This window comes from Theropithecus gelada, chromosome 10 (genome assembly GCF_003255815.1).
Source record: "Theropithecus gelada isolate Dixy chromosome 10, Tgel_1.0, whole genome shotgun sequence".
Classification (NCBI taxonomy): Eukaryota; Metazoa; Chordata; class Mammalia; order Primates; family Cercopithecidae; genus Theropithecus; species Theropithecus gelada.
In genome coordinates this window covers 38,849,098-38,869,815 of record NC_037678.1, presented here as the reverse complement: position 1 = coordinate 38,869,815, position 20,718 = coordinate 38,849,098, and the positions used below count along the sequence as shown (strand labels likewise).

Here is a 20,718-nt window from a genome sequence, read left to right as displayed (position 1 = left end):
GGCACGTGCCACCATGCCCAGCTGATTTTTTGTATTTTTAGTAGCGATGGGGTTTCACCAACCTGGCCAGGCTGATCTCGAACTCCTGACCTCATGATCCACCCACCTTGGCCTCCCAAAGTGCTGGGATTACAGGCGTGTGTCACCACACCCGGCCAGCATTTTTTTTAAAACCATGTGCACATACTATTTTTACAATTAAAACAGACTTTTAAAGGTTTCGTAAGGCCCCTTTTTGCATACTACAAACATTCTGGACTCCTTAAAATTGATGTGGGCTGGAAGTTGCTGGTCAGGAAATGGAGCTACCAGGTGTGCCTCCTTCACTGGGGCCCTTCCGGCCCAGTGGGCCCCTTTCCCTGTCCCCTGTGGGGCAAGCTCAGAGGCACTGCTGGGGGGGTTGGGCAGTGAGATTTTTGTCTTTCCTCAAAGGGGCCTGGGATCTGCTTCACTCAAGGCTGGCACAGAGCACTCACAGCAAGATTGCCTCTTGCGGAAGAGGCAGTCAGTCCATCCTTCCCTCGGGAATCTGAGCCAGAGAGAGGCCAGTGCACACCAGCCTGTGTGAACCGAGGAGGAAGGGGAGGGCATTCCCTGCAAGGCTAGCATCATGTTCTTCCCTTGTTGACCTTTCCCACCCTGGGGACAGGACCAGCAGGATTTCCTGAGGGGTCAGTGTGTGTCCCCTTAGGTGCATCCAAGGCCGTCAGCTCTCCCTGTGTAAGTCTGGGTGTCCATACATGCGACCTGTTTGGACATTGCTGTGTCAGGATATGACAGTGTCCTGTGCTAGGTGAGGGCAATGCCTGACTGTATTTTAGCATCTGGGTGATTAGACATCAGGGTGCCTGGGGACAATGTGTCTGGATTTCAGCATCCATGTGTCCAGGCTGTGGCATGTCTCAGTGTCAGGGTGCTGGTGAGGGACGGCCGTTTTCTGTGAGCATCAACATGCCAGGGTGTTGTGTAATACACTGCGTTTGTGTGCGCCGGGGATGTGCTGTGTCCCATGTGTTTCTACGTGTTAGGAGGTCATTGTGTGTCTGCATGCTAGTATTTGTGTATTTGTGTAATGACATCTTTGTATGGGGGCCGCTGTTGTACACCTTTGTGTCTGTGTGTCTGGCCAACTCCATGCACGTGTTTGTGTTTGTTGGTGTTTGCTGGTGTCAGTGTCATTGCGTCTCTGTGTATGAGTGTCTGTGTGTGGTGGCCTCTGAGTTTTATTTCTTTTTTTTTTTTTTTTGAGACAGAGTCTCGCTCTGTCGCCCAGGCTGGAGTGCAGTGGCATGATCTCGGCTCACTGCAAGCTCCGCCTCCCAAGTTCACGCCATTCTCCTGCCTCAGCCTCCCGAGTAGCTGAGACTACAGGTGCCCACCACCACGCCCGGCTAATTTTTTGTATTTTTAGTAGAGACAGGGTTTCACCCTGTTAGCCAGGATGGTCTCGATCTCCTGACCTCGTGATCCGCCTGCCTTGGCCTCCCAAAGTGCTGGGATTACAGGCGTGAGCTACCGCGCCTGGCCAACCTCTGAGTTCTTATGTGTCTGATTGCTGTGTGTGTGTGTGTCAGGGTGTGTGCTGTGATCTGTGTGTGTTTGAGACAGGGTCTTGCTCTGTTGCCCAGGCTGGAGTACAGTTGTGTGGTCAGAGCTCATTGTGCCTTGAACTCCTGGACTCAAGGAATCCTCCTGCCTCAGCCTACCAAATAGCTGGGACTACAGGTGTGCGCCACCATGCCTGGCTAGTTTCCAAAGTTTTTTGTAGAGATGGGGTCTTGCTATGCCGCACAGGCTGGTCTTGAACTCCTGGCCTCCAGCGACACTCCTGCCTTGGTCTCCCACAGTGCTGGGATTGCAGGCATGGGCCACCGCGCCTGGCCAGATGTTCGTGTGTTATCCCTGAACGTGTGAATGGAATCTTATTGGGAAAGGGTATTTGCAGATGTGATTAAAGATCTTGCGATGAGGAGATTATCCTGTACTACCCAGGTGGCCCTAAGTCCAAGCATCCTTATAAGAGGGAGACAGAGGTAGATTTGAGAGACAGAAGAGGAGGTGATCTGATTACAGAGGTGGAGACGGGTAATGCCCATGAGCCCGAGTTCTCCCGGCAGCTACTGGAAGCTGGAGAGGCGAGCAGTCTCCCCAGGAGGCCCCGGGAGAGCTGGATTTTGGACTGCGGCCTCCAGAACTGTGAAAGAATGAGTGTCTGCTGTTCTCAGCACCCCTTGGTGGTCCTCTGTCATGGCAGCCGCAGGACCCTCACGTGCTGTCTGGGCTGTCCCTTCCAGCGTGCCAGGCGTCGTGTCCAGCACTGGGGGCGGCGCGTGGGCGTGGCTTGAGCCCTGTTTCCAGCCTCTGCGCTGGGGTTGCCCGGATGCCTCTCCAGGGCGCGACGCCACTGCCCCCTCGTGGCCGCGGCTGCCCGGACACCCTCTCGCAGACGCAGCATGGCCAGCACTTGGGAACCAGCTTTATTTCTGATTATTATTATTATTTTTTTGTCAGAGTATAAAAAAGTGAGCACAAAACAAGGAAGACGAGACAGGCGTGCGTGAACCAGGGCAAGACAGAGGAGGAGGGAGGGGAACAGAGGCAGAAGGGCATCCCGGGCGAGGGCTGATGGTGGGAGGCAGGCAGAATACTTGGGCAGCCACACAGGGGCAGGGATGAGGGTCTCCCCTTGTTGGGGGCTTACGGGAGGGGAGCGGCCAGGCCAGTTGTCCAAATTCTACCTGGGACCCGCAGTGACCAGCCTTGAGTCTGGAGGCTCAAAGCACACAGAGGGGACTGGGGGCTCAGCCTCATCTGTCCCTGAGATTTTCAGAAGCCCCGAGGGGATCGGGAGAGGGCAGAGGCACAAGAGGGCGGGGCTGGCCAGGGCTGCCCTCACTGTCCTTCCGCCAGGCAGCACCAGCCCTGAACCACCCAGAGACGGGTTGCTCGGGTCTCTGGGCGGGTGTAGGGGAAGCGGCCCTGGAGAGGCCTCTCCCCTGAATCCTCACAGGCCTTATTGGGAAAGCGGCAATGGGAAAGCCCACGCACAAGGCCCTTGTTCTTGAGGGCGGGAGTGGGGACTACCGTAAAAGCAAGATTTTCCCAAAGATAGGGCAGGGAGCACTGCTGAGCCTGGACCCTGGGCACAGAGCCACCTGGACAGGGCTGAGGTCCTTGTTGTGCCACATTTTGTCTCTGGTGCTTGGTCAATCTGGGCCTTTCTCAGCTTTCTTCTCATGAATAGAGGGGGTGTGGTGAGGATGTATAAATAATGATGAAAGTGCCTGACATGGTGCCGCTGGGCAGGTGCTGATGGCCACTGCTCTAGATGATGGGTGGGCCTGCTGGGCTCTGGCAGGGGCATGGGCACAAGCCACAGGGAGCCAAGGCAACTTATGGCACCTGTGTGGGCCAACCTGGAGGTGCTGGGGAACTGCCTAGAACTGGGCTGGGTGGGTGGACAGACAGGTGACTCAGCAGGCGATGGGGGATGGACATCACGTGGAGAGGGGAATGTAAATAAACAGACTCCCTGGGAGTCTGGGGGGACATCCAAACCGGCTCTGGCTCCAGGCAGCTGCCCCACATGCTGCCAGCAGCACCAGGGGAGGGCTTGGGCTCAGGTCCCAGGAGGTGGGGCCACACTCAAGCAGCCCCTACCCACCCAGCCCCAGGGCATGACCTGGAATGTCCAACCAGAGACGCCGGGAGGTGGTGATCCTGGTCCTGTCTGTCCGTTGGGCCAGCCTGACCGCCCCGGCATCCTGCAGGGTCCAAGAGGGGCTGCGGGGCCAGTTCTGCCTCCTCCCTAGCCGTGGACTCCCGTCACAGTGCTGGGGTCTGGGTTCAAGCCTCAGCAGCAGCTAGGACATTTTCCCAAAGGAAGCTGTGGGGTGGAAGAGGGTGAGGATGGGTGGGGGGGTCTTCGGCATCATCTGCATTAGGGCCCTTATTGGGGCTCACAGCCACCCTCCTGAGGTCATCCCACCCTGCACTCAGAGGGGCTTCTCCATCAGCCCCCAGGCCTCTCTGGCACCTCACACTGACCTTGGCTGAGCAGCTGCAGGCTCCGCCCCTCCTCACGCACCTGCAGGCGGAGCACCTGCTGCAGCACCTCCTGCCTCTGGGCCTCCTGGGCCAGCCCCATCCTCTGCAGCTTCTCCGCATTCAGCCGCAGCAGTGCCCGGCCTGGGGAGAGGGAAGAGGGGCTGAGCTGAGGCCAACAGAGGCATCAACAGCCAAGGCAAGGCTGGTGCCGTGGCTCACGCCTGTAATCCCAGCACTTTGGGAGGCTGAGGAGGGCAGATCACTTGAGGTCAGGAGTTCAAGACCAGCCTGGACAACACGGTGAAACCCCGTTTCTACTAAAAATATAAAAATTAGCTGGGCTTGGTGGTGTGCGCCTGTAGTCCCAGCTACTCAGGAGGCTGAGGCAGGAGGATCACTTGAACCTGGGAGGCAGAGGTTGCAGTCAGCCGAGATTGTGCCATTGCACTTCAGCCTGGACAACAGAGCGAGACTCCTTCTCAGAAACAAACAAACAACAAACTGAGTGAAGGCACAGGCAGGGACTGAAAGAGAAAGAGGGAGGAGAGAGAGAGGAAGCGGGGTACAACGAGACTCAGAGGGAGAAAGAGAATCAGTGAAACAGATAAAGAAACTTAGAGGGAGAGAGGCAGAGGGAAAGGATGAAGAGCAAAAGGCAGGGACGGAACAGAGAAAAGCCAGATGAAGACAGCACACAGAGATGGGAAGAGACACAGAAAGAAAGGCAAAGAGAGAAAAAAGACAGATTCTGCAGAGGTGAAGACCAGAGGGAAGGTGGATTCACAGAAGAAACTAGACAGACGAAAACAATAGCAAGAGAAAGGCAGGCTGAGTGTGGGGAGGAGATGCTCTGAGGCAGGTAGCCCCACTCCCACAGCACCCTCAGCCCCACTGTACCGGTGATGGCATGCTGGGAGAAGGCCTCCACGTAGACGAGGTAGTTGTGGGGACAGTGCTTCTTGAGCCACTTGCAGACATCCTGCTGACTCCACAGGACCACGGGCCGGGTCAGGCCGCCCAGCGAGGGGCTTGTGTGGTACATGCCATAGTGATCAGAGTACAGCCGGCCCTGCAGGGGAGGGGCGTGGCAGGCAAAATGAGAGTGGTGGAGAGGGAGGGCAGGGATGGAGGTGGGTGGAGGGGGTGGGTACCTGGGGGGTCTCTGTGCCGGGCTGCTGCAGGAGCTTGATTGGCCTGCTGCTGGCCGCCCTCTGGCTGCGGGAGTCATGCCATGTGAGACTGGTGCCAGGTGTCCCAGGCAAGTGGCAGGGGATGCTCTCAGCTGACACCGTGTGCTCCAGGAGGGTCTGGCAGAAGCTGAAGTGGGCAGTGGCTGTGTGTGTGGGTGCCTGGTCAGGGCAGTCAAGGGCAGAACCAGAGGCTTCCTCTACTTGAGAGCTAGCTCCCTGCCCCATCTCCTCTACACTAGCGTGGGAAATCACTTCGCCAGTGAGGGGTTCCCAGGCCTCCAAAGGCAGAAGGAAGTGTGCAGGACCCGTTTTGAGGACCTCACCCAGCACGAAAAGAGAAGAACTGGGAACACGTTTCCTCTTGCAAGTCTACAGCCCTCACTCTGGGGAGCAGAATGGATTCTGCTTAGATCAGAGGATGTGCCCACAAGGGAAGGGACCTCAGATATGGCAGGAGGAGCTGTCCTGGGACAGCCCTGACCTCACCCTTGCCTTGGGCTGGCCCACAAGCCTTGCACACACCACACCAGACCAGGAAGTGCACACACAGCCTGCTGTGAGGAAAGGCAGGTCCCGAGTCTGGGGAGGTCGTCTGTGCTGGGGAAACCGGGCTGAGGATGCTGCTTGCCGTCGCCATTGAAGAAACCCAGTTCACACAGCCCTATCTGGCGTTGGGGCCCGACTTACTGGTTATGACTCATTGACAGCCTGAACTCTGGGCCAACCCACAAGCAGGCCTCACTCCGCAAACACGCGCTGGGCTCTCCAGCCGTGCTGCCTCCCACAGGGCTGCAGGCCCGGGAAAACACCGGTCGTATGCATGGTGGGTACCCACTGGATATGGGCAGGTCAGCACAGGTATGTGGGGTGCAGCCATTGCTTGGGGACCCACGGTGATGCTCTGTGCTCCCTCTTCCTGCAGTAACTGCATTAAAGCATCTCATCTGAGCTTTATCATCATCGCTGAGGGCACTGCTGACCTGAGTCTGGGGAGGCAGGTGTCTTGATCCACGTCTGTTACACAGGGGCACCCCACGTTCATTGTGAATGAATGAATGAATGAAGGCTCTGTATGGTGTCTGCAAGTGAACAGAGCCTGTGGGGAGACAGAAGGCCTGCCCCTGTCTTTACAGCACCCAGGACTTCAGCAGGGCAGGTGAGGTTCCCATGCTAGGGCCCTCACCCCATCCACCCTAGAGTGACAGACCCTCCCGGCTCCAGACCCAGCCACCCACTCCACACCCAGGGCAGGGGTTGAGGATGTGTCTAGGAGGTCTGATTATTGGGGGAAAACCACATCCTACTCCCCGGTCCTCCCACCCCTGTAAGACTTAAGAGACTTAACACCTTCCTCCCCCATTCTTGCAACTTTCAGGAACAGGACCCCTGGTGACTCCAGATTTGAGGTCTAGGGTCAGCAGAGGGTGTGGTCAGTGGGCCACCGCCCCGAGGTAGCCCCTACTGCTGTGGGAAAAGATTTATTCTAAGGCTGCGCCTTCCAGCGGACAGGCACCGTGGTCTCCGGGCTTTGCAGGGCCTGCAGCGGCGGGGCTGGTGCAGAAGCGCGCGGCAGCCCGGGGAACCCGTCGGACTCCTCCGCTCACACTGCACCTGCCCAGGCCGAGCAGGCTCCGCCCATTTCCTGCCCGCACTCCCGGAGGGAGTTCCGTCCTTCCCGCGGTCTGTCGGTCCGGTCCCTCCCGCCTCAACGTCAGGATTCCAGAAGGAAATGGGGCGGGGGCACCGAGGCGGGATGTGACCTCGGCCCCCTCTCGGCCCCACTGCAAAGGCTGCGGAGGGTTTTCTCCGCGCGCAGGAAAAGGTGACCCGAGCGTAGTGCCAACCTGAACACAGGCGCCCCGGCTTGTCACCCCCTCACCCCAAGCCAAGGGCGCCCTGACCCCCAAGGCCTGAGGCTGGCTGCCCCCGAAAGCAGGACAAAGGCCACGGAACCCCGTTAAGCCGAGACATCCGCCGAATACCCCCAGCCGCCGCCGCCGCCGCTCGACACCCGCCGGGTCCCGCCCCCCCCACCGTGCCTCTGGGTCCCTGAGACCCCCGCCCGCGAAATCCCCGCGCCCGGGTCCAGCCCCGCTCACCGTCCACATCCCGGCGCTCCCCGAAGCCCGCGCGCACGGCCCCGGCGCGGCCACGCGGGGGGCTCAGCTTGGACCTCAGCTCGGTGAACATGGGGCCCGCGGGTGCCAGGCCCGCGCACACGCCCCTCGCCGAGTGCAGGGCGGCCGGTGTGGCCGGCGGGGAACGCGCGCCGCCGCCCCGCCCCGCCCCAGCCGGCCCCGCGCCCGAGCCGGTCCCCGCGGCCCGCGAGTGTGCGCGGCGAGGCACCTGCCGCCGAGCCCTGTGCGCCGGGCGCGCTCCGGGAGCTCCGAGGTGTGTCGGCGGCGCGCGGGCCTGCGTGCGCCAAGGCTGTCCGCCAGGGCGAGGGGCGTCCGTGCGCCCCTGGGCACGACTCCGCGGAGAAGAGTCCCCGTGCACCTGCCGGGGGTCCTCTGAGGTCGGGCCCCTCTGTGCGTGGGGGTGGGCTGAGGAGCATCTTACGGGGGCCTTCTACCCACCGGAGCCAGGACAAGGGGCAGACCAACCCCTCCCACACACTTCCCTTGGTCTCCTACCTCTTTACTCTCTCTCAAATGGGCACCCGCTTCCCCGGAGAAACCAGCTTGACTCTAGCTTACCGCCCACCCCACTGTGAACATCAGGGTGGTTCTCCCTTCCCCCTGCAGCCCCAGAACCTGGCTCAGTGCCCGGGGGAGAGGGGGCGGTACAGTGCTCTGTAACTGAAAGGGGCTTGCCTGGAGATGGGGCAGAGAGGAACTCCAAGGAGGTTGTAACAGGCCGGAGCGGTGTGTTGGCTCCAGGACTCCAGTGAGAAGTGCTGGGATGGGGCTGGGCTGGGGAACTGTGGTTGCCTGGTGCAGTGGCAGGCCAGGCTTGCAACCAGCTATTCGGCTTGCTCTGCCCAGGAGCCTGGGTGCTCTCCCTGGGTGTATGTAGGGGCTTTGGAAGATGACTTACAGCAGAAGGAGCAGAGACGCGCACAGACATGGAGAAATGCATGCACAGAGTACAGTCATGCACGTGCACCCAGAACACGAGCACACGTGACCTCGGTGTGCACACACCCCACTAATCACACACACAAATCATACACACTAATCGCACACACTAATCACACACACTAATCGCACACACTAATCATACACCACTAATCACACACACTAATCACACACCGCTAATCACACACACTAATCGCACACACTAATCACACACACTAATCGTACACACACTAATCGCACACACTAATCGCGCACCACTAATCACACACACTAATCATACACACTAATCGCACACACTAATCATACACCACTAATCACACACACTAATCACACACACTAGTCACACACACTAATCATACACCACTAATCACACACACTAATCATACACCACTAATCACACACACTAATCACACACACTAATCACACACCACTAATCACACACACTAATCATACACACTAATCGCACACACTAATCACACACACTAATCACACACACTAATCGCACACACTAATCATACACCACTAATCACACACACTAATCACACACACTAATCACACACACTAGTCACACACACTAATCATACACACACTAATCGCACACACTAATCACACACACTAATCGCACACACTAATCACACACACTAATCGCACACACTAGTCACACACACTAATCACACACCCTAATCATACACACACTAATCGCACACACTAATCACACACTAATCATACACCACTAATCATACACACTAATCGCACACACTAATCATACACCACTAATCACACACACTAATCACACACACTAATCACACACCACTAATCACACACACTAATCATACACACTAATCGCACACACTAATCACACACACTAATCACACACACTAATCGTACACACTAATCATACACCACTAATCACACACACTAATCACACACACTAATCACACACACTAGTCACACACACTAATCATACACACTAATCGCACACACTAATCGCACACACTAATCACACACACTAATCACACACACTAGTCACACACACTAATCACACACACTAATCATACACTAATCGCACACACTAATCGCACACACTAGTCACACACACTAATCACACACACTAATCATACACACACTAATCGCACACACTAATCACACACTAATCATACACCACTAATCATACACCACTAATCGCACACATAGAATTCACTCACATGCTTGACAGCCATGTTCATGTGCTGACGTGTTCCCTACAGGTCAACTACGGTTATTTCAATTAGCTCTCCAGGAGCTGAGGATGTGGCTCTCACCAGAATGTCCAAGGCATGTTGGTGGGCGTGGGTGGGGTCTCTAGTCCCACTGGAGGGACAGATGCATGAATGGAGGTTCAAGAATATGAGTGCTAGGCCAGGCGCGGTGGCTCAGGCCTGTAATCCCAGCACTTTGGGAGGTCGAGGCAGGCGGATCACGAGGTCAGGAGATCGAGACCATCCTGTGAATGGTGAAACCCCGTCTCTACTAAAAACACAAAAAATTAGCCGGGCGTGGTGACGGGCGCCTGTAGTCCCAGCTACTCCAGAGGCTGAGGCGGGAGAATGGCGTGAACCCGGGAGGCGGAGCTTGCAGTGAGCCGAGATTGCGCCACTGCACTCCAGCCTGGGCGACAGAGCGAGACACCGTCTCAACAACAACAACAAAAAAGAATATGAGTGCTGAAAGCTTAGGGCAGCAGTGTGCGCCCAGGACGCACACAGACAGGTGTGCCCATAACCAGTACACACAAGCTCTGCACAACTGGACAGGGTACAGCTCTGCTTGGAAGTGATCACGGCCCACCCGGGGCGAGGGCGGGCAGCTGGGCTGGTTCAGAGGGAGGGGACCACGGGTCCTATTGGCACAGACAGGTCTCCTCGGGAATGCATGAGAGCACTCGGGAAGGGGCGATGCCTCAGGCTATTTTTGGCCCCCCGGGGCCTGTTAGGGTCCCAGTGCAGGCTCGGCCTGGCTCTCCCCGCCTCGCCACGAGGAGGCGCTCCCGCGCACGCGCCTGCCACGTCCCCGCCCCTTAGCCGCGGCCGGAAGTCGTCGAACGGCACGTCTGGGCTTCCGCCCGGGGAGTAAAAAAGTGGGCGGGGCGTGTGCGGACTGAGGGCTCTGCTTCCGGGGCGCGGGTGACGCGACGACGGCGACACCTTCCTACGGAGCGCCTCGGACGTCGAAGCCTGGAGTCTCGGCTGCTTCCCCTCTTCCGCTGCCTCCTTCCGTTGCTTCCTAGCCTTGGTCGTCGCCGCCGCTATGAACAAGAAGAAGAAGCCGTTCCTGGGGATGCCCGCTCCGCTCGGCTACGTGCCGGGGCTGGGCCGGGGGTGAGGCCTGGAGCGGCGCGCCAGGGGCGGGGACCGGGCTAGGGAGCGCCGTGCGCGTGTTTGGGGGCGGGGGTCTGTGGCCGCGCTGTCTAAAAGACGCTTGGTGGATCGGCTTAATCCCTGCAGGAAGCAACGGGCTTTGGGGTCCGGACATAAGTGTGTGCACCCTGCCGGCCCCCAGATGGGACATGTTGGCTCTCAGCCCAGTGTTTTGGTCTGTAAGATGGGGAATGATGTATGCAGTTTGCAGTGAGGTGTAGAGGAATCTGATGTGTAGTGGAAACACGCGACCACCTTCCCCAGGTCAGGCTGACACACCCCCCGCCCCGCCCCGCCTTAAGCGTGCCTGGGTCCTCCTTGCCTGCAACACAGATGACCACCATACGTTGCTGGATAAGTGAGCAGTCGTTATTACCCTATTTGGCTATTCATTTGATGAGGAAAACTACTGGGTTTTTCTTGGTGGTGGTATTATATTAGAATCTGTGGGGCACACACAAAGCTCCGATAGTGACAGCATCTTCAGAGGACCAGAAGCTCACTAAGGAGGGTTTGGTATTAGCATAAATAAGCACGTAAAGAAGACCAGATTTAGAACCCAATGCTTAATGGAGAGTAGCATTGGAGTCAAGTTTAGTAGGAGAGCTGGACTTAGGGCTGCAGAAACGTGGTAGCGATAAAAGAGAAACTGACATTCTGTGTGCAGGAGTTCGGAAAAAAGTGAGGTAAGGAGGAAGCCCAGAGAACAGGAGGGAGTCCAGTGTGAGTGGAATGTGCAACCAATAGAAAAGAGCTCAGGAAGTTGGAGAGGCTTTGAGCGTCAGGCTGCAGCTCCTGGATGTATTAGAAAGACCATGACCCTTCGGAATTATTATTATTTTTTGAGACAGAGTCTTGCTCTGTATGGAGTGCGATGGTGTGATCTCAGCTCACTGCAACCTCTGCCTCCCCGGTTCAAGCAGTTCTCTGCCTCAGCCTCCTGAGTAGCTGGGATTATAGGCGCCCACCACCACGCCTGGCTAATTTTTATATTTTCAGTAGAGACAGGGTTTCACCATGTTGGCCAGGGGGGTCTTGAACTCCTGACTTCGTGATCCACCTGCCTCAGTCTCCCAAAGTGTTGGAATTACAGGCATGAGCCCCTGCGCCCGGCCCAGAATTTTTTAGTCAGAGCGGTGTTTTGGAAAGAATCATTTGGCAGAGCATGGGTTGAAGTAGAAGAAGGCTGAAGGCAGGGAGAGCTACCTTGGTTTCCAGCTGTGATGCGAGTCATAGTCTGGGAAGGAGGGATTTTGAAGGTGGATTCATTAGTACTTGGGGACAGACAGGATGGGGAAAGTGGGAGAGGGAGGCAAAGATTATGTCATCTGGGACAGCAGTGCTGTTATCAGCTGAAACACCCCAGAGCAGCTATAAGGTGGGCACAGAAGAGGACCTCCGTTTGGGCCAACTTGGGTTTAAGGGCCTAGTTGGATGTGGAGGGGGAGATGATGGAAACCTTAGGGTGGAGAGAGATTGCCTTGGTAACATCGTCAGGATAGGCTAAAACCTTCAGGTAAGCAGAGAAGACCGGTAGCGTTTGAGACTGCAGTTCATTGTCACCAGGGTCTTTGGAGGTTTCCCAGAGGTGTTAGAAGAAGAGGTGTTAGTAAGTGGTGACCAGGGGTGGAGAAGAGCACAGGAACAGAGTTGTTCAGATACCGGGTGTCCTGGGGGTCTCCCGCAGCGCCACTGGCTTCACCACACGGTCAGACATCGGGCCCGCCCGTGATGCAAATGATCCCGTGGATGATCGCCACGCGCCCCCAGGCAAGAGAACCGTTGGGGACCAGATGAAGAAAAACCAGGCTGCTGACGATGACGATGAGGATCTAAATGACACCAATTACGACGAGGTGAGATGTGTCCAGCCTTCGTGGCTCCTCCAGCCAGTCTCTGGGAGCAGCTGACCTCACCAGTGTGTGTTGGTGTCTGTAATGAATGGCTTGGAGTGGCTCATGCATTTAAAATTTCAGCTATTCATGGGACATCTTTACAGAGAGTGAGAGGGAGGAGGAAAAATATGAGACGAAGTTTCGCTCTTGTCAGAGGAGGTGTTCTTGCAGATGTTGGGACCGCTGCCTTGGCATTTCGTGTTGGCCAGTCTTTTTTTTTTTTTGAGACTGAGTTTCGCTCTTGTTGGCCAGGCTGGAGTGCAGTTGTGCGATCTCAGCTCATCGTGACCTCCGCCTTCCGGGTTCAAGCGATTTCTCTTGCCTCAGCCTCCTGAGTAGCTGGGATTACAGGCATGTGCCACCATGGCCGGCTAATTTTGTATTTTTAGTAGATACAGGGTTTCTCCATGTTGGTCAGGCTGGTCTCGAACTCCTGACTTCAGGTGATCTGCCCACCTCGGCCTCCCATAGTGTTGGGATTACAGGTCTGAGCCACCGCGCCTGGCTGCCAGTCTTTAATGATAAAAACTTAAAGTGGAATTGGTGACAGTGTTTGCTTTTTTTGGCTTTAGTGCTTGCCCTCTAAAAAGACATCTACAGAAAAACCTCAGCTGACTGAATACCGATTAACTGTCTTCTAACATGTGACGCCTTTCCTCTGAGGAATATTTAAAAAAATAATTTTAGTTTTGAGGCCAGGCATGGTGGCCCACACCTATAATCCCAGCACTTTGGGAGGCCGAGGCAGGCAGATCACCAGGTCAGGAGATTGAGACCATCCTGGCTAACACGGTGAAATCCTGTCTCTACTAAAAATACACAAAAATTAGCCGGGCGTGGTGGCAGGCGCCTGTGGTCCCAGCTGCTTGGGAGGCTGAGGCAGGAGAATGGTGTGAACCTGGGAGGCGGAGCTTGCAGTGAGCTGAGATCGTGCCACTGCACTCCAGCCTGGGCAACAGAGTAAGACTCCGTCTCAAAAACAAACAAACAAACAAAAAATTTAGTTTTGAAATAATTTTAAATTTGCAGGAACTTGCAAAAATAGTGCCAAAAAAAAAAAAAGTTTCTGCATATCTTTCACCAAGCTTCTCCCCATCTTACATGACCTCAGTGCAGTTATTGAAACGAAAGAGTTAACATCGACACAGTACTGTTAACTAATCTGTCAGTCGTATTTGCATTTCATGTGTTTCCACGAATGTCCGTTTTCTGACTTAGGCTCAGGAACCCCCGTTGCATTTTGTCATGTCTCCTTGGTACCTTCCAGTTGGAGCGGCTCCTCTGTCTTTCATGCCCTTGACACTTGAAGAGTAGTCACCAGTTATATTGTAGACTGTCCCTCAATTTGTCTTCGTTGGCTGGAGAAAATAATTTAGCAAGTATTTCACAAGTAGAGATCTTCTCTGTTTCTGCTGGTGGGGATGGTGATGGAGGAAAAGCTGACCTCTCTGCACATGTTGTTTGCTTCTCAGTTTAATGGCTATGCTGGGAGCCTCTTCTCAAGTGGGCCCTATGAGAAAGATGATGAGGAAGCGGATGCTATTTATGCAGCCCTGGATAAAAGGATGGATGAAAGAAGAAAAGAAAGACGGTAAAAGAAATTGTTGCCTTTCACGATATTTATCCAACTTTAAAAAAAGTTTTGAGGCCAGGCGCAGTGGCTCACGTGTGTAATCCTATCACTTTGGGAGGCCAAGGTAGGACGATAGCTAGAGCCCAGGGGTTTGAGACCAGTGTGGGCAACATAGCGAGACCTCATCTCTACAAATAATTTAAAAATTAGTCAAATGGTGCACACCTGTAGTCCCAGCTACTTGGGTGGCTGAGGTGGAAGGACTGTTTAAGCCCAGGAGGTAGAAACTGCAGTGAGCCATGATCATGTCAGTGCATTCCAGCCTGGTTGACATAGTGAGACCCTGTCTCCAAAAAAAAAAAAAAAAAAAAGTTTTGAATTTTTTTTTTTTAATTAGAGATGGAGTCTCGCTCTGTTGCCCAGGCTGGAGTACAGTGGTGCGATCTCGGCTCACTGCAAGCTCCGCTTCCTGGGTTCACGCCATTCTCCTGTCTCAGCCTCGTGATCCGCCTGCCTCGGCCTCCCAAAATGCTGGGATTACAGGCATGAGCCACCGTGCCCGGCCTTTTTTTTTTTTTTTTTTTTTTTGAGATGGAGTCTTGCTCTGTCACCCAGGCTGGAGTGCAGTGGCGCGATCTCAGCTCACTGCAACCTCTGTCTTCTGGGTTCACGCCATTCTCCTGCCTCAGCCTCCTGAGTAGCTGGGACTACAGGCGCCGCCACCACGCCCGGCTAATTTTTGTATTTTTAGTAGAGACGTAGTTTCACCGTGTTAGCCAGGGTGGTCTCGATCTCGACCTCGTGATCTGCCCGCCTCGACCTCCCAAAGTGCTGGGATTACAGGCGTGAACCTGTGCGCCCGGCTGTCTTGACGGCTGTCTTGACGGCTGTTTTGAATTGTTTTATACTCAGAGAAACGTTGCAATAGTATATGTGTGTCTGCTCAGCTTTTAGGCCACCTGAGGGTCTTGGTGTGTCGTAGCTGTGCTTGGATAAGCCCTGGGCTGTTACGGAACAGCCTTAGGGGCTGGGGGCTGCAGTAGAGAGCTTAAGAACTCTTAAGATTTTCCAGAAATCAGTAGAATTTTGTGGATTACTTTTATGATACATCAGGGTTACCATCTTTGGAAAGGGCTCACTGTTGATTAATCTTTTATATGTTGAGTAATTTGCAAATGAATTAAAGATGTCAGATGACACATACAAGCTACCAAGATTGAACCATGACGAAATCCCAGACCTGAGCAGACGAATAAGTGGTGAGGCCAGAGCTGTAATGAAAGAGAAATCCCAGAATCTGATTGCGTCGCCGCTGAATTTTACCGAGTATTTTAAGGAGAGCTAGTATCAACTCTACTCAAACTATTCTGAAAAATAGAGGAGGGAATACGTCCAAACTTATTCTACAAAGCCAGTAGTGCCCTGATGCCAAAACCAGACAAAGACACACTGAAAAAAGAAAACGTTAGGTCAGGATCCCTGATGAACACTGATGCAGAAATGCTCAGCAGAATACTAGCAAACCATATTCAACAAGACATTGGAAAGATGGTTTGTTGGCTGGGTGCAGTGGCTCATGCCCGTAATTCTAGCACTTTGGGAGGCTGAGGTGGGCGGATCTTGGGTCATCTGAGGTCAGGAGTTCAAGACCAGTCTGACCAACCTCGTGAAACCCCGTCTCTACTAAAAGTATAAAAATTAGCCGGGCATGGTGGCGCACGCCTGTAATCCCAGCTACTTGGGAGGCTGAGGCAAGAGAATCGCTTGAACCTGGGGGGTGGAGGTTGCAGTGAGCTGAGATCACGACATTGCACTCTAGCCTAGGAGACCAGAGCAAGACTCCATCTCAAAAAAAAAAAGATTGTTCATCGTGACCAAGTGGCATTTTGCCCAGGGGTACGAGTGCAAGGGTGGTTCAACATATGCGGATGAATCAGTGTTATACGTTTTATCAACAGAATGAAGGAGAAAAACCATACAATTTTTTTTTTTTTTCTGAGACGGAGTCTTGCTCTGTTGCCCAGACTGGAGTGCAGTGGCACAATCTCAGCTCACTGCAACCTCTGCCTCCCGGGTTCAGGTGATTCTCCTGCCTCAGCTTCAGAGTAACTAAGACTACAGGCGCCCGCCACCACGCCCGGCTAATTTTTTGTATTTTAAGTAGAGATGGGGTTTCACCGTGTTAGCCAGGATGGTCTTGATCTCCTGACCTCGTGATCCGCCTGCCTCGGTCTCCCAAAGTGCTGGGATTACAGGCGTGAGCCACCGCGCCCGGCCTGATCATTTTAATTGATTCTGAAAATGCATTTGATAAAATTCAACATTCCTTTATGATAAAAACTCTAAGAAAACTGGGTGTAGAAGGAATATACCTCAGGCTGGGCGTGGTGGTTCATGGTGGCTCACATCTGTAATCCCAGCACTTTGGGAGGCTGAGGCGGGAGGACTACTTGATCTCAGGAGTGTGAGACCAGCCTAGGCAAGAGGGTTAATACCCTTTCTGGCCGAGCGCGGTGGCTCAAGCCTGTAATCCCAGCACTTTAGGAGGCCGAGACGGGCGGATCACGAGGTCAGAAGATCGAGACCATCCTGGCTAACCCGGTGAAACCCTGTCTCTACTAAAAAATACAAAAAACTAGCCGGGTGAGGTGGCGGGCACCTGTAGTCCCAGCTACTCGGGAGGCTGAGGCAGGAGAATGGTGTGAACCCGGGAGGCGGAGCTTGCAGTGAGCCGAGATCCGGCCACTGCACTCCAGCCTGGGCGACAGAGCGAGACTCCGTCTCAAAAAAAAAAAAAAAAAAAAATACCCTTTCTTTCCAAAAAATACAAAAATTAGCCAGGCTTTGTGGCACACACCTGTAGTCCTAGCTACTCAGGAGGCTGAGATGGGAGGATTGCTTGAGCCCAGGAGGCGGAGGTTATAGTGAACGGAGATCACACCACCACACTTCAGCCTGGGCAACAGAGTGAGACCCTGTCTCAAAAAAAAGGGAACGTATCTCAACACAATAAAAGCTATATACAGCTGGATGCGGTGGTTCACGCCTGTAATCACAGCCCTTTGGGAGGCCCAGGCAGGCAGATCATTTGAGGTTAGGAGTTTGAGACCATCTTGCCAACATGGTAAAACCCTGTCTCTGCTAAAAATCCAAAAGTTAGCTGAGTGTGGTGGCTCAGGCCTATAATTTCAGCCACTTGGGAGGTGGAGGTTGCAGGGAGTCGGGATCACGACACTGCACTCCAGCCTGGGCAACACAACAAGACTGTCGCAAAAAAAAAAGGCCATATACGATGGGCCTACACCTAGTATCATACTGAATGGGGAAAAACTGAAAACTTTTTCTCTGGGATGTGGAACAGAACAAGGTGCCCACTTTCACCAGTTATTCAACATCGTACTGGAAGTCCTAGCTGGAGCAGTCATCCAGATTGGAAAAGAAAAAGTTAAATTATCCTTGTTTGCAGATGGTATGATCTTATATTTGGAAAACCCTAAAGACTCTACCAAAACGCTGTTGGAGCTGACAGAATCATTAAAGTTGCAGGCTATGTTGCCAGGTGCGGTGGCTCACACCTGTAATCCCAGCACTTTGGGAGACCGAGGGTGGGTGGGTCACCTGAGGTCAGGAGTTTGAGACCAGCGTGGCCAACATGGAGACACCCCGTTACTATTTAGAATACAAAAATTAGCCGGGCGTGGTGGCGGGTGCGTGTAATCCCAGCTACTAGGGAGGCTGAGGCGCGAGAATCGCTTGAATTTGGGAGGCAGAGGTTGCAGTGAGACGAGATGGTGCCACTGTACTCTAGCCTGGGTGACAGAGTGAGGCTCCGTCTCAAAAAAAAAAAAAGTTGCAGGATACAGAATCCACAAACAAAAGTCCGTAGCATTTCTGTCGTCAACAGTGGACCATCTGAAAAATGAAGAAAGTAATTATATTTACAGTAGCTACAAATAAAATACTTAGGAATAAATTTAACCAAAGAAGTGAAAGATCGCTACAGTGAAAACTATAAAACATTGATGCAAGAAATTGGACAGAGATTCTGTGTCCATAGATTGGAAGAATCAGTGTTTAAAATATCCATACGACCTGGTCTGGTGTGGTGGCTCATGCCTGTAATCCCAGCATTTTGGGAGACCGAGGCAGGTGGATGACTGAGGGTCAGGAATTGGAGACCAGCCTGGCCAACGTGGTGAAACTCCATCCCTACTAAAAAAATACAAAAATTGCCTGGCGCTGTGACTCACGCCTGGAATCCCAGCACCTTGGGAGGCTGAGGCGGGTGGATCACTTGAGGTCAGGAGTTAGAGACCAGGCTGACCAACATGGTGAAACCCTGTCTCTACTAAAAATACAAAAATTTGAGTGTAGTGGCACACGTCTGTAATCCCAGCTACTCAGGAGGCTGAGGCAAGAGAATTGCTTAAACCCGGAGGCAAAGGTTGCAGTGAGCCGAGATTGTATCACTGCACTCCAGCCTGAGCAACAGGGCAAGACTCTGTCTCAAAAAAAAAAAAAAATTAAAAAACAAAAAGTAGCTGGGCGTGGTGGCACATGCCTGTAGTCCCAGCTAGTCGGGAGGCTAAGGCAGGAGAATCGCTTGAACCCAGGAGGTCGAGGTTGCATTGAGTTAAGATAGCACCACTGCACTCCAGCCTGGGTGACAGAGTGAGACTCCATCTTAAAATAAAATAAAATATCCATACTACCCAAAGTGATTTACAGATTCAATGCAATCCTTGTCAAAATACTAGGGACATTATTAACAGAAACTGAAAAAATAGCCAGGTGCAGTGGCTCATGCCTGTAATCCCAACACTGTGGGAGGCCAAGGTAGGTGGATCACTTGAGGTCAGCAGTTCGAGACCAGCCTGGCCAACATGGTGAAACCCCATCTCTACTAGAAATACAAAAATTAGTTGGGCATGGTGGTAGGCGCCTGTAATCCCAGCTACTTAGAAGGCTGAGGCAGGAGAATCACTTGAACCTGGGAGGTTGCAGTGAGCTGAGATCGTGCCATTGCACTCCAGCCTGGGCAACAGAGTGAAGCTCCTCAAAAAAAGAAAAAATAATTCTAAAATGTATATAGAGCCCAAAAGACCCAGAATAGCCAAAGCTATCCTGAGCAAAAGGAACAAAACTGGAGGAATACTTGACTTCAAATTATACTACAGAGCTATAGTAACAAAAACAGCATGGTACTGGCAGAAAAACAGACACATAGACCAATGGAACAGGATGGACCCAGAATTAAATAGATACATCTACAGTGATCTCATTTATTTATTTATTTATTTATTTTTCTTGAGACGGAGTCTCGCCCCAGGCTGGAGTGCAGTGGTGTGGTCTTACTGCAACCTCTGCCTCCTGGGTTCAAGCGGTTCTCCTGCCTCAGGAGAACTCCTCCCAAGTAACTGAGATTACAGGTGCCCACCTCCATACCTGGCTAGTTTTTGTATTTTTAGTAGAGACAGGGTTTCACCATGTTGGGCAGAATGGTCTCAAACTCCTGGCCTTGTGCTCCACCCACCTCAGCCTCCCAAAGTACTGAGATTACAGATGTGAGCCACTGTGCCCAGCTCTGTTGCTTTTTATACTTGTAATTATAACTTCCTGGGATGTATGTGGAATGTTTTATTTTTTGAAGATAATTTTAGAATAGTAAAATGTAATTCTTCTGGAATTTTATTTATTTTTTATTTTTTTGAGCCTTCCAGGCTCAAGTGATTCTCCTGCCTCAGCCTCCCGAGTAGCTTGATTATAGGCACATGCCACCACACCTGGCTAATTTTTGTGTTTTTAGTAGAGACAGGGTTTTACCATGTTGGCCAGGCTGGTCTGGAACTCCTGACCCCAAGTGATCCGACCGCCTCAGCCTCCCAAAGTGTTGGAGTCACAGGCGTGAGCCACCGTGCCCAGTCTTGCCACACACTTTAAACAACCAGATCTTGCGTGGTGTAAACTTGCTGTCTCGAGGACAGCACCAGGCCACCAGGGATCTGCCCTCATGACTCAGTGACCTCCGCCAGGCCCCACCTCAAACACTGGGAATTGTAATTGAGCATGAGATTTGATGGGGACACAGATGCAAACCGTATCATTTGGCCTCCCAGAGTACTGGGATTAGAGACATGAGCCAATGTGCCTGGCCTGGAAATCTTTTTAGAAGCTCGTTATTAAATCATTGTGCATAAATTTATACCTAGAGTAATTAAGTGTGAATGGCATTGCATTTTAATTTTTTTTTTTTTTTTGGATACAGGATCTTACTCTGTCACCCAGGGTGGAGTACAGTGGCTTGATTATGGCTCTCTGCAACCTTTAATTCCTGGCTCAAGCTATTCTCCTGCTTCAGCCTCACAGGTAGCTAGGATTACAAGCACCTGCTACCACACCCAGCTATTTTTGGGATGGAGTCTCACTCTATTGCCCAGGCTGGAGTGCAATGGCACGATCTCGGCTCACTGCAGCCTCTGCCTCCAGGGTTCAAGGGATTCTTGAATCCCAAGTACCTGGGATTACAGGCGCACGCCACCA

The 20,718-nt window shown here is 53.1% G+C and overlaps 2 protein-coding genes across 3 annotated transcripts in view; one reads left to right on the top strand and one right to left on the bottom strand.

Annotated features, from left to right (window-relative positions):
- Positions 1 to 2,459: 2,459 nt before the first annotated feature.
- On the bottom strand, positions 2,460 to 7,595 carry SAMD10 (sterile alpha motif domain containing 10). Its single transcript, XM_025399676.1, has 5 exons — positions 7,337 to 7,595; positions 5,199 to 5,380; positions 4,945 to 5,116; positions 4,048 to 4,188; positions 2,460 to 3,886 (listed from the first exon to the last, which is right to left on the bottom strand). The coding sequence occupies exons 1-5, from the start codon at positions 7,425 to 7,427 to the stop codon at positions 3,864 to 3,866; spliced, it is 609 nt and encodes a 202-aa protein (XP_025255461.1). The 5' UTR covers positions 7,428 to 7,595; the 3' UTR covers positions 2,460 to 3,863.
- A 2,831-nt stretch (positions 7,596 to 10,426) lies between these two features.
- The window catches only part of PRPF6 (pre-mRNA processing factor 6), a 52,558-nt gene continuing 42,266 nt past the window's right edge, over positions 10,427 to 20,718 (top strand). The window contains exons 1-3 of one of the 2 annotated variants that reach the window (XM_025398639.1): positions 10,427 to 10,671; positions 12,398 to 12,566; positions 14,078 to 14,196. In XM_025398639.1, coding sequence (XP_025254424.1) covers positions 10,601 to 10,671; positions 12,398 to 12,566; positions 14,078 to 14,196 — 359 coding nt within the window. In that variant the 5' untranslated portion in view covers positions 10,427 to 10,600. The remainder of the gene's footprint in view (positions 10,672 to 12,397; positions 12,567 to 14,077; positions 14,197 to 20,718) is intronic. The other variant, XM_025398640.1, reaches the window with a different exon arrangement.